The sequence below is a fragment of the Zalophus californianus genome, chromosome 10 (genome assembly GCF_009762305.2).
Source record: "Zalophus californianus isolate mZalCal1 chromosome 10, mZalCal1.pri.v2, whole genome shotgun sequence".
NCBI classification, from domain to species: domain Eukaryota; kingdom Metazoa; phylum Chordata; class Mammalia; order Carnivora; family Otariidae; genus Zalophus; species Zalophus californianus.
Genome location: NC_045604.1, coordinates 61,130,096 through 61,157,445, shown reverse-complemented (window position 1 = coordinate 61,157,445; position 27,350 = coordinate 61,130,096). Strand labels below are relative to the sequence as shown.

The following is a 27,350-nucleotide window of genomic DNA, read 5'->3' as shown; positions in this document are numbered from 1 at the left end:
GTTGGTTTCACTTTTTCATCAAGTAGTCTAATAATTTCTGAATCATCAGTTGACAGAGGGAAGAGACACTGAGGTATAAAGAGTTCATGTGAGGTTTTAGAGTTTTGATTGTAGTGCAACTATCATGCTCTCTTATTTAAATTCTCATATTTTAAATATATATGAGTCAAATTCATAAGCCACAAAATAACATAAGTAGTGTTACCCAGAGGTTTGGCAAAGACTAACTCTTATAAGCTTGGCTTTGCAGGTCCTGGACTTTTGACTTCTAGACATCATCCAGTGGTTTTCTTTCATCATTAACTGTCATCTGGTTTCAAGCAACAGACAAGAGAAGTAAGAAGAGATAAAACTGGGTCAGAAGCAATTTAGTATCAGTTCGTGCTTTTCTGTCATCACCTATTATACTAAAACAATATGCTTTTAATATGAATATGCATATATTATCAATGCAAAAAACTTGGAGAACGTAAATGTAAATAACAAAAATTTAAAATCACCTATACTTATAGACATCTTCCTCACTACACTTTAAAAGACAGTTCTTAAGTGTACCCGTTTAGAAGAGAAAGGAAACTGCAGAGACCTCAAAATGACTTTTTTAAGTGTCGGCGTTATAGATAATTGCTATTTCATCCTTTATACTTTGCTTCGATTTCCACAATTTCTATATGGAAGGTGTAATCTGGAAGAAATTTTAAAAGATTTCAAAGAAAGAACCAGTAATGAGTGATTACATGATAAAGACTTCTTCCTAGAATATGTCATTGACCAAACCACTGACTCATTCATTAGCTAATTCTCCAGGCCTCTTGCCTCACACAGCGATCCAACTGTTTCAAAGAGTAACCTGAACCCCCTCTCCCATAATTCCCTTCTCACTAGTTTCCCATGAATCCGAGGGCTTCAAAGGTCCGCTCCACAACAAGGAAGTTAAGCCCGCCTCCTCACTCTTTACTGGCCATTCACGATTGGTCCCGCCCCACCCGCTGGGCTTGAGGCTGCTGACTGGACCAGAGTGAGGCGCCGTGGGCGGGACGGGTTCTGACAGCCCTCGCGGAGGCGTGGCCTCAACCACCCCCAAATTCTACCCAGGCTCCCGTTGCACCATGTATCGCGCGGTCCGGCTCCTCGCGCGCTCGCGTCGTCTCGTGCGGCCTCCAGGCTCAGCCTCAGCGACCGGCTTCAGAGCGGCGGCCGTCCTCCCACTGCGGCCCCCGAACTTCGCCCGAATGGTGAGCGCGGGCCGTCCGAGCCCCGGCCTCCCAGCGGTGACCTTCAGCCCTTCGCTAGCCGGCCGGGCAGGCGAGAGGGATTCCCGGGGCGTCCCGGCAGAGCCCGGCTTGGGCTGCGTGCCCGGCTTCCGGGCCTCGCCGTGCCGCCTGCGCCCCGAGTGAGCGCTGGGACAGGGACGGTATCCGGCGGCTAGGGTCCTGCGGGGCTCCCGCGGGCGTTCCCGGGCGGGTGGGGTGTGAGGGGTGCCCCGGCGGCGGTTACTGCTGCGCTCCTGCTGGTGCGGAGGCCCCCACCCTGGCCGCTGCCCTGGGGACTGTGCCGGGCTGGGAGGCGGGGGCGAGGGCCGCTGCCTCCCCTGCCCCTTAGCAGGCCGGCTGCTGATGGTCGCCTCTGACCTGTGGCTTCTTAACACCGCTGTGTGGTGATCTGCTTTCAGTTCTCCAGGTGGGGTTGAAGGTTCTCAGGAACTTAAAAGAGTTTGCTTTTCATGAAAATTGCCTATTTCGTTTGTTAGACTGTGGTTTCCCCCACTTTTGTAAAACTTGAAACTTGTGGAGAGGGACAGAGTGTCCTGAAGTATGTTAGGGGAGATTGGATAAGATCTATCTGTAGCTAAGTCAGTCCTTTTTATTCAAAAAGACCTAAGGAACTTAACAAGGTCCGGGTTCAAGTCTTTTGCTCTTTAGAGTAGCACCTTCAGTAATTTGGGCTTTAACGAGCATTATAAATACTTATGCACACGTGGATTGTTAGGAAAAGTTTGGAAAATAGATGTGATTTAGGAAGAGTTAACAGTTCTGCACAGTTCACTGTGCTGTAGTATGAGCTTTGCAGTCAGATGTGATTTCACATCCTACGCTGCTACTCGGAGTTTAGGGCAGCTTGTCTCTGTGCCTCGGTTTCTGCATGTAAAATGGAAATAAGAGCAGGTACCCAGCAAGATTGCCCATGTGAAAGTACTTTGTGTTTGGGAAATAGTGAGTGCTCATTAAATTAGTGCCTCCATCTAGCATAATTCAAAGGCCCACGATATTTTCTGAACTATAAACTTGAAGGTAATTTCATGGCATTACTATGCTTGAAACTACAAAATCAGGAGTGCTTTATGTTTCTGCAACTCCCTGCTCTAATAATTTTAATGCATTTTAGAGCCTTTTAAAAATTTATGTAGTTTTTACTAATTTAGTGTTTTGTAAAAGGGACTCAGAGACTGGAGAACTGAATCTGTCCTGCTTTAAATGCTCAAAAAATAGCACTGCCTTGCTTTTAGTGTTATAATGATAGCTAAGATCAAATGAAGATAGATTCCCCCCCAAATTCTAAATACATCTCTTGCCCTTTAAGCTCCACTCCAAAATCTCTGTGTTGATTTTATGGAGTTTTTCTTATTGCTACTGTTGAGAATTTACATAACCCTAAATGCCCTAAGTTACCTTTTATCTAAAAGAACACAAATGTTTATCCAGTAGGAAGATAACGTGTTTATTGAATGCCTGCTATGTATTGGGCCCTATGAAAAAGACAGTCGTTACAGGCATAGAGTTTAGAGACTAGCAGGGGAGATTTAATAAGCAAAGAAATGATGCACAGTTAGTTACCGTGTGATAAAAACTACCCAGGAGAAACAGTGCAGTGAGAGTAAGAGTGTCTAATGGAGAACAACTATAATAGTGCAGCTTTGATGCTGCTTGGCTAGCATGATGGGTAGGGAAGCCCTACATCTTTTAAAGTCACTTTTCTTTATTTCTTTAATGATCTGCAGAATGGCTGTAAAGTCTGGAAACAGATAATATCTTCTGTATTGCAATGTGATATCAATAGAACATTTATTATGTATTTGCCAGTATTGCAAGACTTGGTGGTCACCCTACATTTTTTTTTAGAAAGAAGCAAAAGTTTATGAATTTGAGAAATCCTTTTTATTATTATTATGTTCAGTTAGCCACTGTGTAGTACATCATTAGTTTTTGATGTAGTGTTCAGTGATTCATTAGTTGCGTATAACACCCAGTGCTCATCACAACACGTGCCCTCCTTAGTACCCACATTTTAAGACCAGACAGACTTTTTCAGAAAGAAACCAGAAACCCGAACACAATGAAGTCAAATAGTGGATTTTTATATCTTTGGATAGTCCTTTTACATGAGAAATGATTTGGATTTTCTTGAATACTGAAATATTCTTTTAACCCACTTTAAACAGAATCTGAAAGGCATTTTATTTCTTTAGGAGATTTCATGGTTTAGTTAATGTTTATCTTACACATGAATGTACGTGGGAACATCTTAGAGACTCAAGGCCCATATTTTTGACGTTTCAGGTTTAGACTGGCATTCAGATTTTGAGAACACCTCATTAATTTTGGAGGTTCCTGGGGTTAGCAGCTGCTTACAATAGTACTTTGTATTTCTAGGGCCTAATGACAATAAGACTGCAGTGAACACGACCATTACCCTTCATGCTTCTCCAGAAAGGGAGGTGATTTGAAATGAGAACGGATCTCACAGGAACCCATGGCAAATTGCACTTTGTGCCTGCCCCATGCCTGGCCAGTTAAACTCCTTAAACCATGGCATTACCCTGAAGTGATAAACTGCCTTCTGCTAGAAACTCTTTCTGAATTATGGCATATGAAGGCACGGTTTTCAGAAACACTAGTTTTTTGTAATAGTGGATTATGTTGTATGAATTAAAAACATGTATTTAAGAGATGCCATTCATCACTTCATTTTTCATCAAAAGCACTGATCATTTTCTCATTAATTCAGGATGAGCATTCCTCCTTTTCTTGCCCAAGCCACTGGGAAAAGATAATGTACACAATAATGTGGAAAATCTTGAAAACAACACGAGTGCTTTTCAGACCTTAAGTGGACTCATTAGTGGATGGTGAAATCAGTGTAGTGGGTAGTTACCAACATTATTATTATTATTTTGACAGAATAGAACAGCATAGAAGAAAAATATTTCGTGCTGTTATGTGAAGTTTTTGTTTCAGCCTTGTGTGCATATATGCATGTGTTTATGTATGTACCAGATCACTGTATAAAGTAGACTTAAAAGCTGTTTGGATTACTACTTTTTTGTTACTACTTCCAAAAGCCAAGGAACGGAGGGAGTAACTTCAAATTGGCCACAACCAATCATATGCTGAGGTATGATTATTTTTATTAGCTGTTGCTGCTTGTTGGCTTAGGCCAGTCCTCTGCAGACTTTAGACATAGAAAAAAAAGTGCCTCATTGGTAATACTACTGTATTTCTACCTAGATACAATGATACTTTTCTATTTCTGCAATCCAAAAGGCTTTGTAACATATAAAGGGTTTTGTAAATCTGTCTGGTCCCAGAAGATGACTACAAATTAAATTTTTCAGTGGACTATTTACTGTCTGTGGATTACTGTAAAGAACATTTAAAGAAATTTGGCTTCTGTAGGTTTTTGAGAAGAATGAAGAGATTGGCAAAGTTACCTGGTTCATAGTTCCTTTCTCTCTCTATATATATATTAATATATATATGTTATATATATATATGAGCTTCTCTAATAGATGCTGACCCCGCATAAACATAGCCTCCTCTGACAGATAGTTTTCTCTAATTCCTGGTGCCTTACAAAGTATTTTACAGCATCCCTTCAGGTTCTATTTTACAAATTTATGCGACCTATATATTTGCTGGGGTTCAAATAAAGAGATAACTGGCTTCTTGCAACAGTTTGTTATTAGCTACCTAAGCTGCTGCAAACAGTGTTTATTGTTGCAAATTTGGGATGTTGATTTTTATTATAGGGACAGTAAGAATATTTTTTGAATTTTTGGTGACATTGTGATTTCAGCCACAGTTGACTTCTGCACGTTTTAATGATCACCGTCAAGCTCCTAGAATTTGATGGAGGTTGTTGTTTCTTGATTTGGGATTAAAAAATTGTTCAGGTTTATGCTGAAGATCATAGTAAAATATATTCATCTAGATCTTTTCAAGTACCTGAATGGATCTGAGTTTTACCATAGAAACCAGTTACTTAGAGGACAAAGTTATTGCTGTTTTATGATGAAAAATTGATCATTTTGAACACAGAAAGCGATGATGTAAATCCAAGGAGCTGAACCTGATTCCTCAAGTGACTGATGGAAACTGACCTCCCTTTGGAGCTGGCATCTTGTTGCTGTCATGTAACGAGGTGATGAGAGGAAGAAAACGTAGCTTATGTGTCCAATGTCACTGCTGCCCTTGCTGGTGTTGCTGGGCCAAAGTCTACTTTAACATATGTGGATATTTCCTTAGGCTATCTAAAACAAAGATCATAATGCAACATATTTTTATTTGTGCATTTGAGCTAGAAAACCCCAGGTGCTTTTGATCTACAGGGTAGGAAGCAAGTGGGTGTATAGTGGTGTCAAGTGTAACCAAGCCCTGCTAGAGAAAAATCTAACTACATATCTTCACCTCCTTTTATTCTCCAGGGTTAGGGGTACAACTCAAGGGCTGGTTGTGGCCAGTCTGAAGTTACTCCCTCCGTTTCTTGGCTTTTGGAAGTAGTAACAAAAAAGTAGTAATTCAAACAGCTTTCAGGTTTCGACAGTCCAAGGTTTGAGGGTTTCAGGCCCTTCCTTTCTCTAAGTGGGTAATCCCTGAGATTAATCTCTCCAAGCCCCAGTGTTTCCTCTGAGGTGGAGATGGTAATAGTAAAATCTCCTGGAGTGGTTTTGAAAGTCAAGTAAGGTGATACTTGGAAAGAATTTGCTACATTAGCACAGTAAATGCTGAGGTATGATTATTTTTATTAGCTGTTGCTGCTTGTTGGCTTAGGCCAGTCCTCTGCAGACTTTTAGACATAGAAGAAAAATGTACCTCATTGGTAATACTACTGTATTTCTACCTAGATACAATGATACTTTTCTGTTTCTGCAATCCAAAAGGCTTTGTAACATATAAAGGGTTTTGTAAATCTGTCTGGTCCCAGACGATGACTACAAATTAAATTTTTCAGAGGACTATTTACTAAAACAGGATTACTCGGCTAGGGATTTTTAAATCTTTTGAATCATCTGACCATGTTTATTTCATAATTAATGCACATTAATTAAAGCTCTGAGTATCTTTCTGAAGTCTCCTTGATATAAATTGTTCCCTGTAAATTCCAACTTCTTAGTGTTTTACAGTAAATCTTTTTTTATACTATTCTAAAATATTTGTTGAGCAGTTGTTAACTTTCTTATTAGCAGAAGTTGAGGTACTTGGTTAGAATCCTAGGGTCTCCATAAAAGGGACTTTGGATCATGGGTTCTTATTCTGGGTGGTGGATTGGCTTCAAGATATAAACTCCCTAAAATCATATGTAAGGTTTTTCATATATGTATTTATGTTCATTTTTCTAGAGAAAGGATCCATAGCTTTCTTCATATCCTCGAAGGGTTCCATTGCCCTGAAAAGCTTGAGAACTGACCTAGCCCATCCTCCCTTATCTCTACATTTAATTTATAGATGAGAAAAACTGACTTGCTGAAGGTGACACAGCTACTATGTGGGGGGCTGTTTGACTGCAAAGCCTGGGATGTTTATATCTCACCGTGCTGTGGCACTTACTTAGTATTTGTAGACCATGGTGAAGCTCTGCTTAAATATCTAATATTTACACTTTTTAAAGTATCATTCTTAGACCATTTTCTAAAGTTCCCAGTGAAATAGAGATTAACCCAAGTACACTGAATTGGCTAAACCTTGACCAATAAGAGGTATACTCCTGAATTGGAAAAGATTACTATTTTTACTTCAGAGGCTTTCCTTTATCTTCTGCATAGTGTGTGAATTCTACAGTCTGTCTTCAACATCTGCATTATTTGCAAATGATATCTGATAGGGGGTTAAATCCAAAATAGAGAACTTATACAACTCAACACCCCCCCCAAAAAAAACAACAAATAATTTTATTGAAAAATGAGCAGAGGACCTCAATAGACATTTTTCCAAAGAAGATGTACAGGTGGCCAACAGAGGCATGAAAGGATGCTCAACATCACTATTTGTCAAGGAACAAAAAACCACAATTACATATCACCTTCCACCTGTCAGAATGACTAGAATCAAAAAGATAAGAAATAACAGGTGCAGGGGTGCCTGGGTGGCTCAGTTGGTTAAGCGACTGCCTTCGGCTCAGGTCATGATCTCAGGGTCCTGGGATTGAGCCCCGCGTCGGGCTCCCTGCTCAGCGGGGAGCCTGCTTCTCCCTCTCCCACTCCCCCTGCTAGTGTTCCCTCTCTCGCTGTCTCTCTCTGTCAAATAAATAAAATCTTAAAAAAAATAAATAAATAACAAGTGTTGGTGAGGGTGTAGAGAAAAAGGAACCCTCTTGTGCTGTTGGTGGGAATGCAAACTGGTGTAGCCACTGGGGAGAAACGGTATGGAGGTTCCTGAAAAAAATTAGAGATACCATATGATTCAGTAATTCTACTGGATATTTACCCAGAGAAAGCAAAAACATTAATTCAAAAAGATAGATGCACCCCCGTGTTTATTGCAGCATTATTTACGATAGCCAAATTATGGAAGCAGCCCAGTGGGTAAAGAAGGTGTGGTATATATATGCAATGGAATATTACTCAGCCATAAAAAAGATGAGATCTTGCCATTTGCAATGACATGGATGGACCTAGAGGGGTATTGTGCTAGGTGAAATAAGTCAGAGAAAGATGAATACCCTATGAGTTCATTATATGTGGAATTTAAAAATCAAAACAAATGAATAAACAAAACAGAAGCAGACCCATAAATAGAGAGAACAAACTGATGATTGCCGGGGGGTGGGGGGTGGAGGAGATGGGCAAAATGGGTGAAGGGGAGTGGGAGGTACAGGCTTCCAAATATGGAATGAAGTAAGTCATGGGGTAGAAGGTACAGCATAAGGAATATAGTGGATGGTGTGGTAATAACGCGTGGTGACAGGTGGTAGCTACACTGTGGCAAGCATAGCAGGACCTAGAATTGTTGAGTCACCATGTTATACACCTGAAACTAGCGTAACATTGTGCATGTCAACTATACTCAAAAAAAAAAAAATTGATAGAAGTTTGTCAAGAAAAGAACTGGAGAGTGGAATGAGAATCCAGTGGGATTTTTTGTCTTTGTAGTACTTATTAAAGATTCTTTCCCCTTCCAGCTAATAGGTTATTGTTTTGTTTTGTTTTTTTAAAGATTTTATTTATTCATTTGAGATAGAGAGAGCACATGTAGTGGGAGAGGCAGTGGGAAAGGCAGAGGGAGAGCGAGAAGCAGGCTTCCCACTGAGCAGGGAGCCCGACGCGGGGCTCAATCCCAGGACCCTGGGATCATGACCTGAGCCGAAGGCAGACGCTTAATGACTGAGCCACCCAGGCGCCCCAGGTTATTGTTTTGATACTCAGTCTCTTGTCAAGCTATAACAGTGTCTTATTTTTTCTCTTTAGGCAAGCCAAAATTCCTTTAGGATAGAGTTTGACACCTTTGGTGAACTCAAGGTCCCGAATGATAAGTATTATGGCGCCCAGACTGTGAGATCTACAATGAATTTTAAGATTGGAGGTGTGACAGAACGCATGCCAGTAAGTGGTTTTATGGAAGTGTTGGCTTTATTCAAATGAGTCACTTTATTTTATAAATAAATATTTTACAGAGTTAAAATAAGAAATTATTATGGAATTGGCTTTGTGAGTAATAGCATGTTTCTCTTTAAACTATCAAAGAACTTTTTGAAGTTTAGTATTGTTACTTTGAGCTGTGAGTTTGAATATTTTAGGGCTTTATTTGATAGAACTAAGTGATTTTTTTTTTTCCTTAATTAGGCTCCATGCCCACTGTGGAGCCCAGCGCAGGGCTTGAACTCTAGACCCTGAGATCAAGACCTGAGCTGAAATCAGGAGTTGGATGCTTAACTGCCTGAGCCACCCAGGCATCCCATGATTTGTCTTTTTATTTTTGCTGGGTTTTTTCAGATTTTTACTAGAATTTTAGTTTAAACATTTTTGGTTTTAATACTTAGTTTTTTACACTGATTTAAGACTGATTTTTTTAAAACTGATTTAAAAGAAAACAGATTTTTCTTTAATATAATACTTTCTATCTTGGTTTTAGTTTCCAGAAAAGTATACACAAATACATAAAAATATTATTCTTCACCATATCTGCCTTATAATAGATAATACATAAGTATCTGTGCAAGGCCACATGAATGATTGAAGCATTAGAAAACTTTCTGCCATATTTCATTAAATCTAAGATGACTTCAGTTAGAAGATGCACCAGTATGTAGCACTAAGAAAGAAAAAGGCTGTCAGAGTTGTGCCCTGCCATTGATTATATGATGATGCATCTTGGCTTCCGAGATGTCAGAGAGTGCAAAGAATCGGTGGAATAGCTTACAGATGGTGCTGGAGCCCAGCTGCAGTATCAACAGTAGTCAGTGCCAGGGTGCAGGATGGGCTAGGAGCCTAGAAGTAGCCAGGCTTCATCCAGGAAGATACTGTTTAATAGCTGTCTTCTAAATATACTTTTTGTCTTAAAGTCATTTTAACTTCCATATTTTAGCTCATTCCTAAGCCTTTACAATTGAATCTTTACAGGCTTAATACAATTTTACAACAGGCAGCTGACTCTTTGAAGAAAATCTTTTTGTCATTGCCACCGACAGTCAGCTTGGTGCTGAGGTAAACTAGGGTCAGACGACACGGTTAGGTGACAAAAGGTAGCAGCTGATCCTAAAATGTCCTCATCTAGTTCAACTCCTGGGACCAAGGAGGTCCGCGCTAAGCACTATTGGTAGGAGTAAGCACGGCTCGGTTTTAATGGTCCTGCTTCGGGCAGCAAGGGTACCTGAGGTCCAAAGGAAAACAAAACCAAAAAAGATTATGAACTTCTAACATGAGTAACGTAATAATGAGACCCTTCTTTTCTCCCCAGTGACGTTTTACCGTTTTGTTGTAATTGTAGTCAGTGAAACTGTGCTGTGACCCTCTCCGTTTTCTGAGTCTGTAGACACTGCGTTGGGACGGCCAGAGCAGAGGCCGTCGGTTATGAGTGCGGCAGTGGTTGAAGCCACCGCTGCAGTGTGCCCCTGTCCAAACTTAAATTCCCATCCCTGTCATGTTTAAAGATTTTAAGTTTCTAGTGCTATGTGCCATTTGTTTCTATCCCATTAGGTAAAACATTTCAGAATGTTTTAATTCTAGTTTCTTAGAATTCAAAACATAGATGTTCTCTTGTTATTCCCTCTTCTGTTTGACCCTCAGCTTGTCCTCTCTTCGGCCCAGGTTTGTCCAGTTCCCTCCTTTGCTTTGTTTTCCACCTTGATTCTCCTTGAGGACTAGCTTCTCCTGTGCTCTTTTCTCCCCACCGCTCCTTCCTCCCTTGCACTTTCCCCCTTCAAACCTCCTGTGCAATCCAGACTACAATCTGCATTATTAGTTTTGGCAAGAATACAGGATTCTCTCGTCTTACAAAAACCAGATACCACTTCATTGAAGTATCATCAAAAGTTGCTGAATCTCATCCCTTTAAATTTGGTGAGGTGATTCAGAGCAGGGAGTGAAAAGATCTGCAAACTGAAAGCGTTTGAAATTGGGATAGATACATCAGAACCCGTCAGCCCCAAGTGTGTATATAGTACCCTGGGTTTAAAGAAATATTCTGAGGGACATTCCAGTGACTTGAGTGTCAAAGCCTCATTGACTACTAGAATAACTTGCTTTTTGGCTTTGGGGTGAAATGATACCCATTTAGTATGGTTATTTTGAACTTATGTGGCAGTTAAATATTAGGAAAAATTATAATGTGGCATGAGATCCAGTGAGGGAAAATAAATGGTGCTTGCTGGTGAAATGAGTGCCATTTGTGTTTATATATATGAAATAAATGCATGTCCATTATAATGTATCATAAAAAAGTGGTACATTGTGTGTGTGTGTGTATGTGTATGTGTTTGTGGGCAGGGGTGCAGACACATGCATGTATTAAGAGTCAACCTACTTGCTTTTGTTTGGTTCCCTAAACAGATACATGATGAATCTTGGTTCATTACATACCTATCTGTAATCTTAGTGTTACTGTAGCATTACTTACATTAGTGTTTTTGTACAGTTTTTGCACTTGCATAAAATAATAATCTTAAATTTTTATGCTTAACGCAACTTGCAATTTTGAGATATTTTTCTGATTAATTTTAGATCCCAGTTATTAAAGCTTTTGGCATCTTGAAGCGAGCGGCTGCTGAAGTAAACCAGGATTATGGTCTTGATTCAAAGATTGCTGAGGCCATAATGAAGGCAGCAGATGAGGTAGGAGGTGATAAGTGTGCTGTTTACTCAGTGGATTCAGACCCACGTCTCCACTAGATGATGTCAGGCTCTGGCAGGGAATGGGGCACTGAATTCCTAAGTTAATAAATTTCAAGGTAGGGTGGCAGCATTCTTGTTTGGTAAAGATATTAATATGGTGCTTAAAATACTGTGGCAAAAGTTTCTGGATGATGCTTTACCTTTTATTTTTTTATTTTTTCTTTATTTTTTTAAAGATTGATTTATTTATTTTAGAAAGAGAGAGAGTGGGGGCGGGAGGACAGAAGGAGAGAGAGTCTCAAGTCGATTGCACATGCAGCACTCGATCTCACAACCCTGAGATCACAGCCTGAGCTGAAACCAAAAGTCAGACGCTTAACCGACTGCGCCACCCAGGCACCCCGTACCTTTTATTTTTAAATCTCTTGACTTTCCCTTTTAATTTTTACAGTTTAAAGAAAACTTGAAGAGACATTGTTAAACTTATATTTGATTTTTTATTTTATGTATAAATGATTCCTTTTAAAACTAGTCGATTATTTGATGATATGTATGGAGAATGTAATTTCACTAATTCACTTACATAATCTTAAGGAAGTAGTCAGAGATAATGGCTAAAAACCTGTATTTACAATGTTGTTCATTGCAGTACTTTTTATGATGATAACACATTAGACCATACCCGACCATAACACATGCTTATATAAATTATATAGTAGAGCCATAGAAAATTAGTTTCTTAAGAATGTCCTATGATAGAGCCTACTGTATAGCAAGTATGGGGTCGGGAGGTATCAAAATGTATGTATTTTATGATCCTAATTGTGTTTGGAAAATATGAACAGAAAACATGTGTTTTTCTGTGTACAAATGTGCACACACATTGCTTGGGGCAAGCCTAAAGGGAGAAGCCAAAATGCCAAGAGTCACTGTGTCTGAGGGGTAGGGTTATCGTAACTTACACTTTTCTCACTTCTCAAAGTGTTCCACACTGAACATCTATTATATAACCAGGAAAAAATTTTACTTTAAAATGGAGTAATTGTTTAAGGTGATACTTTTCTAAGGTGTGTACTGATTTTTTTTAAGCTAAAATCATTCTAGAAGATGAAGTTAAGCACCTATTCTGTTAGAAAGCTTATAATTCACAAACACAGAAAGTTATATCACAGAAACAGGGATAAGTCTGGACTATGTTTGTACCCTTGGCAGTTGCTACTCATCGGACATCTGTGCGGTGAAGTGGCTATTAGCAAACTCACTTTCAAGTAACTCGTTCATTATCATGCTAACTCCACCTGTAACATCTGTGGGATATTCCCACTGAGGACCACAGTAAATGTATCTAAAAACACGTGTGCCAGCCTTAACAGGTGGCCCTATCTGGATATCATTAGAGGAGGCAGTTGGAAATACAGAAGAAAGATGGCTTTGATTCAGTTTTCACGTGCAATCCATGAAATTGTTGTCTTTCAGGGTAGATAACCTTTCACTTTGTAAAGTAGCGATGGTTGGAACATGGATGCTGCAGAAGCTTGAAGTCACTGGACAACCACGAGCTGTGTGGCACCATCAGTAAATCATTTAGCACATGAGGAAAGTGAGCATCTTTGTAATAGCACTTGATAGGTGACTCCTTAATCATAGCTGATCACAGTAGCTAAATGGATATCGACTATTTCTTATTTTTAAAAACTCATTTTTTAAACTTTTTTTTTTTCTGCAGGTAGCCGAAGGTAAATTAAATGATCACTTTCCTCTTGTGGTATGGCAGACTGGATCAGGAACCCAGACAAATATGAATGTAAATGAAGTCATTAGCAATAGAGCAATTGAAATGCTAGGAGGTGAACTTGGTAGTAAGAAACCCGTGCATCCTAATGATCATGTTAATAAAAGCCAGGTCAGTATATGATCTTTTCTTATAAATTGAAAAGAATACCTGAGATTATGCTTGTAAAATAGGCATCAGCTTTTTGACAAGGAAGGTTCATTTGGCTTATATTCTTTAGTAGAAAGGACTTCTTACATGTTCTTGCTTCTTTTAGGAATCTTGGGTCAATGTCTTAAACTTCATAAAAATCCCTATTAGGGCACCTGAATTTAGTATGTATGTGTATTTGTATTGTTTAGTTTGTTTTTTAAAAATGCTTTATTTTTAAATAATTTTAGAATTATAAAAGAATTACAAAGATACTTCACACAGAGTTCCTGTATACCATTCTCCCAGCTTCCCTTAGTGTTAAACATTTTTCGTGACCCTGGTACATTTATCACACCATGAAATTAACATTGGTATACAGCACCCTTAACTGTAAAGCTAGGTTGCCCCTAGCTTTCTACCAATATCTTTTTTCTTCCAAGATACCATCCACGCTACATTGCATTTAGTAGTCACTGTGTTCCCTTAGTCTCCTCCAGTCTCTGACAGCTTGTCTTTTGTCACCTTGACACTTTTGAAAGTGGTTAGGTATTTTGTGGAACATCCCTCAGTTTGGGTTTGGAGACTCTGGATTTTGGGAAGACTGTTGAGAAGTGAAGGGCTCCTCTTACTGCATCACGACTGGGGTACATGATAGCACCAGGACTTGGGACTGGTGATGTGAACTTCGACCCCTTGGTTAGGCGGGTGGGCTTTTCCACCTTCCATTCCCTGTGAGAGGTAAGCCGTGGAGGCCTCACTGTACTCGGGCACTGCACTTAAACTTGATTTTCTAAAGGGAGACATATCAAGGAATTTTTGGTCATATGTTAAAGTCAACACAGAATTAATAGGTAATTTTGAGGATGTGCAAATATCCTCTTTCTCCTTAAACTTGTCCATGAAGGTTATCATTCATTAGTGGATCTTGCCTGTAGCAGTTATGACTGTGATGTGCTAGTGGTTATTTTGTACTCCCCTCATTCCTTCTACTTGTATTAACTGGAACTTTTCCGTAAAGAAGATCTGTTCCTCTTCTCTCTACCCCAGCACTTCTTCATTTGTTTATGTATATCAACGTGGACTCGTGAATATTTATTCAATTCTTAGGGTTCTAATCCAATACTGTTATTATTTATGTTGTTGCTCGGATTGTTCTGGCTTTGGGAGCCCTCTCTGTTGGCTCCTGTGTTCTTTGGATGTATCCCCATCCTTCCCCCACCCTTCTTTTCTTTTATAAAGCAGTTCTTTACTTTCTTCTACCACCAGGTGCCCCAGGCTCATCATGTAGTTTCCCTGCCCCAACCCTTGTCAGCACCCATTTTTCCAGGGAACTCTTGGAGGATCTTAACTGGAAAATATTTAGAAATTAAGATCCCGTGCTAGATGTAACTTAACATGTTTTTACTTATTAATGGGGAAGCTTTTTCACATAAGTTTACTGTAGGAAGAATTTTTCAAACTTATTACTTGCATTTAAATATAAACTTCTCTTGTATGTATACTGCAGTCTGAAATCTATGTGAGAGTCATCCAGTGTGAACAGTCGGGCAGAGGAGTGGGGTGGAGCTACATGGAAGCAGGATTGGTGTGCACTGTGAATTTAGGTTATAGCTACATGAGTGTTCCTTATACCATTCATTCTATTTTGTAAATGGTTTGACGTTTTCCATAGTACAAAGTTACAAAAATAATACATCTTTTTTAAATAGCACAAGAATTTAGAAGTATGGGGTTTCCAGTTGAAAACAGAGCATGGGGTTTGGACTTCCTGCTTAGGCCCCAGTTCTGCCAGTTCCTAAATGTTTTGGCAAGTCACATCATTTCTTTGGGAGCTTGGTTTTCCTGTTTTTAAAGTGATGAACTACCTGACAAGAATTTTACTCAAGTTTAATAAAAGACTGTACTGTATAACTGTAGATATTTTATTACTGCTCTCCTTACATGCACTTGTTGTTTTGCTGTCATTTACTGGCAGATGTGATAATAGTACATAAGAGCAGGTGGCGTATAGGCTACAGTCCTGGGTTCATTAAACCCAGCTGCTGCTGCTTTGACCTTAAGTGACCTATGGCTTGCCACACAGATGTCATGGAACACTAAAGACATGAGTTTTGAATAATCGTTTAGTGAGATTTTTAGTGGAGACATTCAAGTGTGTTTTTTGTTTCTGATTTAACATTTTGCCATTTTGTGTAAATTTTCCAACAGAGCTCGAACGACACATTTCCCACGGCAATGCACATCGCCGCCGCCATGGAAGTCCATGAGGTGCTCCTGCCCGGACTGCAGAAGCTGCACGATGCTCTCGATGCAAAATCTAAAGAGTTTGCCCATATCATCAAAATTGGGCGTACCCACACACAGGATGCTGTCCCTCTCACCCTCGGGCAGGTAGAGGAGCGTGTGTGGATGGGACTCAGTTGGGGATTGGTACAAATGGCCAACATATTACCCTCTAAATCGCACTAGTTTAGAAGCCAGGTTGTAACAGTTCGGTTCAGTGGCAGAGATTATTCTGCATTAACCCGTCAGGAGTTTTATTGACACCTTCTGAGGGGAAGAGCACAGCATGTGGACCATGAGCCAGTCTCGGGGCAGTTGGCTCAGGTTGAGAGCTTAGCTTTGCTACGTACAAGCTGCGGGACCTTGGGAAAATTAGTGAGCTTTTCTGTGCCTCAGTTTTCTGAGCTTTCAAATGAGGAAAATAACATCTGTATCCTAACCCAGTTGGGAGGTTAGAATTGGTTCATGTAAAGGGCTTAGAACCCTGTCAACACGTAGTAATAAACACATACTGGCATTAGCTGTCGCCATTGTCTTCGTCATCACCAAGATCATTATCCTGCCTCCCTTTTCCTCTTACTCTGGATTAGTAGGCTCTGTAAAAGTTACTTTTAAGTTGATTAAGCAAGGCATATCTGCCTCTAAGATTGTATTGGCCCACATGGGAAAGAGGTATTACTCTCTTCCCCAAAATACCAGAAAAAGTATTTTTGTGTTTTTTTTTTTTTAAAGATTTTTATTTATTTATTGAGAGAGAGAATGGTAGAGAAAGAGCATGAGAGGGAAGAAGGTCAGACGGAGAGGCAGACTCCCTGCTGAGCAGGGAGCCCGATGTGGGACTCGATCCCGGGACTCCAGGATCATGACCTGAGCCGAAGGCAGTCGCTTAACCAACTGAGCCACCCAGGCACCCTATTTTTGTGTTTCTTGATCAGTGCCTCAAAGAATGTCTAACAGCATGCACCACGAAGGACATGAAAGGAATCAACATCAGGCAATAGTTTTTGATAGTAAAACTCTCCTGTAGTTTGGGAGGTAGGACTTGCACAAATTAGGGGTATCAGGTGATGGCGAGGTGAGCGAGTGCCACTTACTTGAAAAGATTCTCATTTGTAGTCATGTTCAGATGAACACTGTAAGAAGCTTGATTGCTTAGCTTAATTTCATTATGGAAGAATGAGGAAAACAAAATTCATTGGAATACAGGTACTGGGAGTGAAGCGAGCTCCCTAACTTCAGTTGTCTCTGAAGGCTCTTCTCTTTGCATCATGTTCTTAGTGCCTGGCATGGTTTCTACAGAGGAGCAGTGTGTGTCTGAAACCTTTGAGTGTCCCTCTGGTTTCTAATGTTTTCCTTGTGTGTGTCACCTGGTGGAAAACCATCCACCGTGCTAACGTCTTTTGGGGCCATGACAGCCTCCTGTGTAAAGTCATCATTCTACCAATTACATCAGAAACCATTTTCTGTTCGACTTCACCTTACCAGAGCACCTACACTTGCTTTTACTGGAATTGTCTTTTGAGTTTATGCAGGTTTTCCCCAATAAAAGGAAACTTCTTAAGTGAATCCAGCTGGTGTATGTAGTAGTGACATTAGATTAGATGAATCAGGTCTGCCTGAAAGGAGTTCTATCTTCTAAAATGTTTTCTTTAAAACAGTAAGATATCCTAATACTAATCAAAAGTATTCATGGTTTTTCAGTGTTTTTAGGCAGGAAAAAGATAACTGAGGACATGAGGGATGCTTTTTATTTTGAAAAAAATATCACAAAATTCTAAGAAACTACGATCTCACTATAACCATATATTCTGGCTTGTTCAGTTGAGATCTGGCTTATGCCTTTTGTACCTGCATAATTCTTAAAAGGATCCCTGTTGTGTTCAGACAATAAATTCTGTTTCTCCCTTTTGTAAAATGTGTCAAATTCTGGGAACCAGTGGGACATTAATAGAATTAACTTGCATCTTGAAGCTGTAGTCTTGCTGTGGCCGGTTACCTTCTTGTGCTCTTCAGTGAGCTGTTGAGCTTCTTGAATACTTTTAAACCATCCTTCTGTTCTCTGTTAGGTTTTTAAACTGCAATTGTGTGGAGAAAATGTCTGTGTTTGCATTTGTCTTGGGAGAGGATTCAGGGTTTTTCTTCTTAAAGTTGTCTGGGATACACACACACACACACAAAACCTTCGAGCAAACCAATAATTTAATGTACTAAAGTCATTCTTTTTTAAAGCTTATTTCCTGTGTTGTTTTTCTTTGCTTTCTATTAAGAGAGTATAAACAGGATGCATGTTATCCTCTGTGGCGTCGTCCCACCTTATAGGTTTATGAAATCCTCCTTCTTCTCATACTTTGTTCATCGTATGAATTAAAATGGTTCACAGTCCACTTGGTAGCTCACAATTTAGTACCTGAAACATATTTAAAAGAACTTCTGTTTAACGCAGAGTCACTTGTAAGCTGTTAGGAACTCACATGTTCTCACCTTTAATTCCCTTCTCTTTCCAGGAATTCAGTGGTTATGTTCAGCAGGTGAAATATGCGATGACGAGAATAAGAGCCACCTTGCCCAGGATCTATGAGCTCGCAGCCGGAGGCACCGCTGTCGGCACGGGCTTAAATACTAGACTTGGCTTTGCAGAGAAGGTGGCCGCCAGAGTGGCTGCACTCACAGGTCAGCGGTAATACGAATCGAGACTCACTTTTGTTACACTGGTCTATATTTTCTAGGTGTTTCTGCTTTGAATTCTTGTGAATTTAAAGTTAAAAATAGTATTTTCCCATCAAACGTGTTTTATGTCTATTTCAGAAGTTGCCGTATTAATCCTTTTACCTTTTAAGTTTCCCATCTATGCTTCATACAGTATGCAATTAAAATCTGTCAGTGCTGGCTTATTTACTATCATGGTGATACTCAGTTTTCCCTTTAAAGCTGTTTTGAATGCCCATTTTCAAAGCAGGCAAAATCAGTGAATGGTTGAGACACATTCCTTTCTTTTTTTTTTTTTTAAAGATTTATTTATTTGAGAGAGCGAGAATGAGAGAGAGAGAGAGTACATGAGAGGGGAGAGGGTCAGAGGGAGAAGCAGGCTCCTCGCCGAGCAGGAAGCCCGATGCAGGACTCGATCCCGGGACTCCAGGATCATGACCTGAGCCGAAGGCAGTCACTTAACCAACTGAGCCACCCAGGTGCCCGAGATACATTCCTTTCAATGGTAGATACGTTGAGATACTGACAGGCTTAATTTCTTTTTTCCCTATATCATACCGGGATATTTCTCTGAGTTAATGACCTTTTTGAATCTTGTTTTTCCTTTAGTAGAGAGAGTGCTGTGTTCTCGATAATAACTATTAATAATAATTATTAATAATAACTATTATTAGAGCCGAATTGTCATCTCCAGAAAACTCTTCTGCAGATACAGATGTTACTAGCGGAAAGGGCAGACATAATTAGATGATGCTCATTACTGCTGTCTAGCCGAGATTTTTCAGTCAAGTGTTAATCGAGAAGTACTTACATTATAGGGATTAGAATATGTGATCTTTAAAATTTCGAACACAGGCGACATTGAGTGAAAATGTCTAACTCCCCTGCCCTCTCAGGGGATCTGTGGGGTCCTGACTAAAGGAGGGACTAGAACAGCCTAAGATGGGGAAAAATTGTACTGGGAAAGGAGTGTGGAATAAAGTGAACTTTAGCTACTTCTCCTCCTTACTCAAAAGTAGTCAGGCATCATACTCATGTTCGCAGAAGAATAATGTTTTTTCTTTCAGCGCATTTATTGTCCTTGTTTCTTTATCCTTTAAACACACTAGTATCACCAGGTTCTTCCTACTGGTTCAGGACTTAAAGAAACGTAGACAAAGCTTGAATCGTAAGATAAGCATTTTTTCTTGAAGTAAAATTTTTCTTCTGTTTTTGCTTTTCATATCCTGGAACTTTCTGTTTAACTTGCTGATATTAGAAAAAAAAACATTTAATTCTACCTGTTAACTCAGAGTTATTTTTTTTCTTCAGGCTTGCCTTTTGTCACAGCTCCAAATAAATTTGAAGCTCTGGCCGCGCATGATGCTCTGGTTGAACTCAGCGGAGCCATGAACACCACCGCCTGCAGTCTGATGAAGATCGCAAACGACATTCGCTTTCTGGGGTCTGGTCCCCGCTCAGGTCTGGGAGAGCTGATCTTGCCTGAAAATGAACCAGGAAGCAGTATCATGCCAGGTAAGGACAGAGCTGGGAAATAATTAGCTCTGGAACTTGACAAGAACCCGGGCACTCTCATGAACAGAGCGTGTCTCCTTGTGTTCAGCATGATCCCAAACGTGTCTGTGGGCCACCTGTGATCAGAATTGGGAATGTCACCCAACAGTATAGGAAAAGAGAATTAGTTGGCGTGTGTGTTTTGATTCCTACGTGAGAGAATGTGTAAATTCCATCTTTCATAATCCCAAGCCAGAAGAATTCTGAAACCAGCTGTTAAAGTGATCAGCCTGGGTTGAATAGAAACAAATTCTTCCGACTGCCTTTTACTTCATTTTTTGCTTTGGGTTTTGGCGTGTCAGATAAGGGAAGTGACACAGACAGTGGCTGTCTGGATTCTAGCGAGTCATTTGACAGACTGCTGTGACATTCACTGAATCCCGCGGGGACAGGTGGGTAGCCCTGTTAGACGAAGGTAGTGGGTGAACAGTGACACTTAAGTGACACTAAAGAGTTGACTTCAGACTGGAGGCATGTGTCGGTAGCAGGCTGAAGGGCTCTGCCCCTTCACCACTTCACTGGTGACCGAGGGTGAAGGCAGGGAATACATGCAGATCACATCAGTGGATAAGGACACAGCAGTACGCCAGGTGACAGGATCAAGACTCATAAAGAAAGGCCTCTCTAAGTTCGACTGAAACTGACAAGGGGACTTTTAATAGTGAAAAAGAAAGCCCTGACTATAGATTCTTTTAAATCTGAGCGTGTGTATAGAATGAGAAGAGATCTGATTTTAAAATAGTTCACGTTGAAAAATGTGCGTTTAGTTGACTGCAAATTCAAGGGGATTGCCTAGGAAAGAGAGACCCAGATTCACAGATACAGAAATAACCTTTCCAGTGTGTTGCCTTATACTGGTCAGAGAAATCTGGGGTGTCTGGTTCAAACTTGAGCTCGTCAGAGGGGTACTCCCAGGGTTGGTGGACTTAGGACGAGAAGGAGAATTCCAGCTTAATGGGCGCTTCCTCTGAGAACTTTCCCGAGTGTCAGCGAGGTGCTCTTTTTATGAGTGTTCCTGTGGCAGTTGGCTTCTCTGGATTTACCTCCCCCCCCCCCCACCCTTGCTGTAATTACCAGCTCTCTCCCCAGAGCTTGGAGGCCAGGTGCTGCATCACCCACCGTGGCGTGCTCAGTGCCTGGCTCCACACCTATGTCCACGATGAACAGAAGCCATGGCGATGGGGAGGGCCGTATTTCATGTGGCGCAGGAGCCGCTGAATGAGTGGTTTGCAGTTTGTGGCCGCCCGGCCCTCACTCTTTGCTTGGTTTGCTTCATTGTATCAGCCCTGATGGTTGGGGACTTGCTTTATTGAAGGAAGTCAGACTCCCTTCTTTTCTTGGTTGATTGACGTACTACCTAATCTTGACTGACACCTGAGGCCACCAGCATGTTTGACGTGGACTCTTTCCTCGGCGGCTCTCTTGAAGGCAAGGTGAACCCGACCCAGTGTGAGGCGCTGAGCATGGTCGCCGCCCAGGTCATGGGCAACCACGTCGCCGTCACCGTCGGGGGCAGCAACGGCCATTTCGAGCTGAACGTGTTCAAGCCAATGATGGTAAGCTGGAGGCCCAGTCTTCCACGTTGTTTGACTCGAGGCTAATTGTCTTGTGTTTTCCTTCAGGAAGGTTCCTAGAGATTTCATGTTAGGTACTGGGATGATGTGAGTAGCAATTGGAAGTCAAGCATATGTTAATGTTAGAAGATTAAGCGTGGATATTTAATTAGGTGACTTTTAGCTCAAGTAAGTTGATGGTTTGCTTTATTTAATAGAAAGAAAAAGTCTGGGAGCAGGGTGTGGGTTTCCTCCTTGTCCCTCACCCAGTGAGGGGGACGCTGGTGCCTCGAAATAAGTCCAGTCTCCGTGAGCCTTCCCTCAGCCCTGTCTCCTGCTCACGTTGCTTCTCTCTTCCCTCAAATTTTGCCATCTTAGAAGGATAACCCGCATTCACTTTCAGGCAAATTCACCACTGACGGCTTCTGCCCCCGACTTGTCCTTGGATTATTCTCCTGGTCATTTGGAACCCCTACAGGCCCATAGACTGCTAACGCTTGACCTTGGCCTTGAAACACTTCTCTTTGGCTTCCTCAGCACCCTCCTCCCATGCTCTTCCCTGTCCCTCTCTGGCTTTCCTTCATCTGTTTTCCCTTTTCCGCATACCTGGGAAACATTTGTGTCTAAAATCTGTTCTTTACCTTCATCTTCATGAAGATGGAGCAAGGTGGCATCATCTTGATCTTTCATCCAGTTTTCTCAGCTTCAGAAAATAGAGCTGTCATCCTTTGGAGTCCTTTATTTGTGTAAATTGTTACATCTAAAACATATTAGAGGTTTATTACCTCTAAGAAGCCTTTGTGTAAAGTCTGGTTTTAATTTGATAAGGACATGCAAATGACAAATATTAAGAATATTTATTCAATGTATTTGTCAAATCTGTATCAGGCACTGTACTGGGTACTAGTGATAGAACAATAAGCAAGACATAATTTTTTGCCCTCACGGAATGTACAGTCTCATGAAAAATAAAAGACAGGCCAAAGCAGAACTCAGACGTCTGAGCTTTTGCTTGCATGTCAGATTCCAAACAGTTAATACCAGCTGCCTGGCAAATGTAGGTGTGCAACAAATGTCTTGCTAATTTTTTTATTTTAAAAAACAAAAGTCTATTTTTTATCTTTTATAGAAAATACATCATGGTAATCAACATTTACCTTATATTTTCTTTAAGATTTTATTTATTTATTTGAGATAGAGAGCGAGATCGAGAGAGACAGAGCACAAGCAGGGGGTAGGGCAGAGGGAGAGGGAGGGAGCCCGATGCGGGACTCGATCCCAGGACCCTGGGATCATGACCTGAGCCAAAGGCAGACGCTTAATTGACTGAGCCACCCAGGCGCCCCAACATTTCCTTATATTAAAGTCATTAGTATCAGATCAAACCTTGAAGTTCTGAGCCTTCTACTGGAGTCCATTGTTGGGACTGTAGTTTTCAGACCCTGAGGTTTTAGACCAAAAGAGAGTAGGATGCGGATATATCTTTACACATATTGGAAATGTTACCAAAAGAAAAAAAACGCTAAAGCAAACTGATTTTATGTTTGTTTTAAATATTGTATGAAAGGTTATTTTAAGGGGTCTGAGGAATATTTGTTTTATTAAGCATTAAAAACGTGGTGACCATTAAGACCTGGAAAGCCCTCACTGCGCTGACTGCCTCAGACAGGCTGAACTTTCTAACTGCCGCATCTTTACTTCTCTTCCAGAAGATTCTTTTTCCAACTCTGGTTATCTAAGTCCCCTCCATCAAATAGACTTCACCAATAGTCCTGCAACTGAATTAATTTCTCTCTCTGCTAACATTTCATACCTGTGTTCTTCACAGTACAGGATCTCTTGGGTTCCAGTTATTTGTATTTATGGCTTTTACCTCTTTTAGATTTCAGTGTCCTCAGATGTTCATAATTTCTTTCAATATTTGTTTCTGTGGGTATAGTGCTTTACAAGTCATAGGAGAGCTACATGTTTATCAAGTTACGTATTCATTTATGAACCAGCACATAATATCTATTATTGGACAGAAAAGTTAGGCTCAATAAGCCCCTCTTTTTCTCTCTCTCCCCCTCTCCCCTTCACCCCTCCTGTCACAGATCAAAAATGTGTTACACTCAGCCCGGCTGCTGGGGGATGCGGCCGTTTCCTTCACAGAAAACTGCGTTGTGGGAATCCAGGCCAACACAGAGAGGATCAACAAGCTGATGAATGAATCTCTAATGTTGGTGACAGCTCTTAATCCTCATATAGGTAAGGTTTAAGGAATAATGTCATTTTGACTACAGAATTAAAAAGCTAAAATATTTTTAAGAGATTGTTGGATCAAGGTGGACAGCAAATTCCTTTTGGGCATTGTTTGGTAAAATCTCATAAAATATTTGAAATTGTGTTGAAAGACACTGTTTATGTATTAATATGCTGTCAGTGATGCTTCATTTTATTTGAAATGTGGTAAACTTAGAAGTTCAAACTTAAATAAACCTTAACGGTATTGAGATGCTCAACATTCTGCAGACTACCTGGGAAGGGTCCCCTCACTTGGTAGCGTCACTAGGTGGCACTGGCCGATTAACAATGTGGGATGAATTCATTTTTCTGCCTTCTCTAGATGCTCTAATACACTTTGATTTTGTTGTTTTATTCAATTCAGAAATGGGAAGTTACCAATAAGAACAAAGAAAAAGGGTAGTATTCATTACTTATAGGGAAAGTGAGGGAAATGTAAATTTTATCTAAAACCATGACTCTTATATTGCAAGCCTTTCCCAGAATTATAAATATTTTATTGTGTAAATTCGAACATCCTCACTTGGATTGTGGACTGACCATAGTGATCCTCACTAAAGATTCAGTTTGCAGGTTTTTAGGCCTTAGCTGCATTATGTTATGGTGCCTTGAAAGCCGTTTCCCAGTTTCTTACTGCCGAGCTGAGGTTGTTAATATATTCTTTGATTTTCTGTTTTATAACAAGTTATGATACAGTCATTAGCATGATATGGTTGCTGTTTAAAATATTCTTCTATAATCCTGAATTTTCAAAGCAGATCTTCTACTATTGGCTTCATATCAAGCGGTAATTTCAGTTTTATAAAGTTAGAGCTCATTTGAGTGCTTCAGGTAGCTCTGAGCTACCTATGTATAGAGAGAGGTAGCTATGGTTATAGCCTATTCTGTGGTGTAGTGTGGAGATTGGTAATAATATTTTGATCCTTTAAAAACTATTGTACTTTAGCATTCAGCCAGGGAGCTACTCAGGGGAACCCAAAGGCTTATGTGAGAAATGTTCCCTCACATCTGTACGTCAGAAGACTTAAGTTAGAAGTGCTCCTAACACTGAATGATTGGTCAGTCTTTCTTGGAATCAGTTTTCTGTGAGGTAAAGGCCATACAAGGATAAGTGGGCAAACCAGACCTTGCTCCTGTAGTGTGAGCTTGTAGCTGCTTGTCATGGGTTCTCTGCCCGCTTGTTGAGGAGCAGGCTGGCTGGTGACAGGCATCTGTGGGACCCAAAGAGTAGAGCTGAATGGTTAGCATAAGAGTTAGACTCTAACGTCTTCAATATAAGAGTACACAATTCTTTCTCAAAGTTACTCTGATCAGTAAATGCCCTTTTCAACATGCTTCGCAATCACGAGTTCAGGTGAGTACTAAAATTGCCCATAACGTGTTTCAAAGATGGTTAATGGTTACATGCCAGCACGTAACATCTTGCCTGGTTGACGGTCCTGATGCCTCAAGGCTTTTGTCCCTTTGACCATAGTCCTCTGATCTGGGGGCACTTGGGGGTTTTTTCCTCCTTTGTTGGTTTCATTTTTTTTTTAAGATTTTATTTATTTGAGAGAAAGAGAATGAGAGATAGCACGAGAGGGAAGAGGGTCAGAGGAAGAAGCAGACTCCCTGCTGAGCAGGGAGCCTGACGTGGGACTCGACCCTGGGACTCCAGGATCATGACCTGAGCCAAAGGCAGTCGCTTAACCAGCTGAGCCACCCAGGTGCCCCTGTTTTCATTTTTGTTTGTTCTTTTTTCTTTAAGATTTTATTTACTTGAGAGAGAGAGAACAAGCAGCGGGAAGGGGCAGAGGGAGATGGAGAAGCAAGGGATCATGACCTGAGCCAAAGGCAGACGCTTAACCGACTGAGCCACATAGGCATCCTTTTATGTACTTTCTTGCTTTTGCCTTCTGACCTTTTTTTCGGTTGTGTTAAGACAACTTGCAAAGCTGTCCCCTTACCTCTGTTAATTCCAGAGGCAAATAACTGAGGCAAACAGCACACCTGTGGCCTTTGGTACGCGAACAGATCTGTGCTAAAACTTCCTCTGTATCCTTGCGACCTCTGGGAAGAGGTCAGGGTACTGTGAAGTGCTGCTGGACGCAGTTGGCAGGTGCGGCCGTCCCCGGGGGCCCCCTCCCCCACCTTGCCTCAGAGCCAGTCCCCACAGCTTCCGCACAGGGGTGCTGTTTGCTGGGGCACTGCAGCACTTAGCTGCTTATGCTTTCGTGGAACGATTGCTTCCAGTTAAACATGTTTCGAGAAACAACACATATGTCTGCTACTCAGAAGTATGTTTTCATGTCTTGGTGCTATATTGTTTTCTTGTTCTTCCCCCTGTGAAAATAGGAGTTATTCTACGGTGTAGTATTGAGATTGGGTAATAATGCTTTTGATCCTTTAAAAACTATTGTACGGGGCGCCTGGGTGGCTTAGTCGTTAAGCATCTTGCCTTTGGCTCAGGTCATGGTCCCAGGGTCCTGGGATCGAGCCCTGCATCAGGCTCCCTGCTCCGCGGGAAGCCTGCTTCTCCCTCTCCCACTCCCCCTGCTTGTGTTCCCTCTCTTGCTGCCTCTCTCTCTGTCAAATAAATAATAAATAAAAACTATTGTACATTAGCATTTAGTCAGAGACCTACACAGGGGAACCCAAAGACAATTGAAGTGGCCAACTGCCCTTAGGAACAAATCTGTTGTAGAAAGTGAGGTATGTTTAAGTCTGTATCATTTAAGAAAAGTAAAGGTTTTATTCTGTATCAGAAATGACAGCTCTCAAGATAACCACTGCTAAATTTTTTTTTTAAAGATTTTATTTAGTGCAAATGGGGATGAGGCAGAGGGAGAGAGAGAATCTTAAGCAGACTCTGCACTGCATTAATGTAGAGCCAATACAGGGCTCAGTCTCACAACCCTGAGATCATGACCTGAGCTGAAATCAAGATTTGGAGGCTTAACTGACTGAGCCACCCAGGTGCCCCTGTTAAATATTTTTAAGATTAAAAATGTTACTTAAGAGATCAGTAGCCTCAGTTGAGTAAAAGATTACCTTTTGCTTTAGAAAACCAGATTTCACTACAAACTCCTGCACTGCGTTTTATTTTTTCTTCAGGGTATGACAAGGCGGCAAAGATTGCTAAGACAGCACACAAAAATGGATCAACCTTAAAGGCGACTGCTATTGAACTTGGCTATCTCACTGCAGAGCAGTTTGATGAGTGGGTGAAACCTAAGGATATGCTGGGTCCAAAGTGATTTAAATAAATTTATAATAAAAATAATTATGTTCTGTAAAAGAAATGAAAAAGACTCCTTCTTGTTCTTAAACAGAAATGGATGAATGTGCAAGGAATCTGCTCCTGAACATGAATGTCTCTAGCAGAGCAACTTGGTCGATATATAAACCACCCCCCAGGATGTGCTGGGTCCAAAGTGAATTTGGAAAGTGTGAAATGAAGTGATTAAACTGTATAAAGTCAAAGAAAACGGACTCATTTTTCTTTTATGTTAATTGACTATTATAG

The 27,350-nt window shown here is 40.7% G+C and overlaps 1 protein-coding gene across 1 annotated transcript; it reads left to right on the top strand.

Moving 5' to 3' along the window:
• The first annotated feature begins 1,078 nt into the window (after window positions 1-1,078).
• Window positions 1,079-27,350, top strand: FH (fumarate hydratase). The gene is made up of 10 exons (XM_027611263.2): window positions 1,079-1,235; window positions 8,681-8,815; window positions 11,432-11,542; window positions 13,269-13,445; window positions 15,675-15,857; window positions 18,254-18,419; window positions 19,767-19,970; window positions 21,438-21,565; window positions 23,656-23,809; window positions 26,939-27,350. The coding sequence occupies exons 1-10, from the start codon at window positions 1,110-1,112 to the stop codon at window positions 27,079-27,081; spliced, it is 1,527 nt and encodes a 508-aa protein (XP_027467064.1). The 5' UTR covers window positions 1,079-1,109; the 3' UTR covers window positions 27,082-27,350.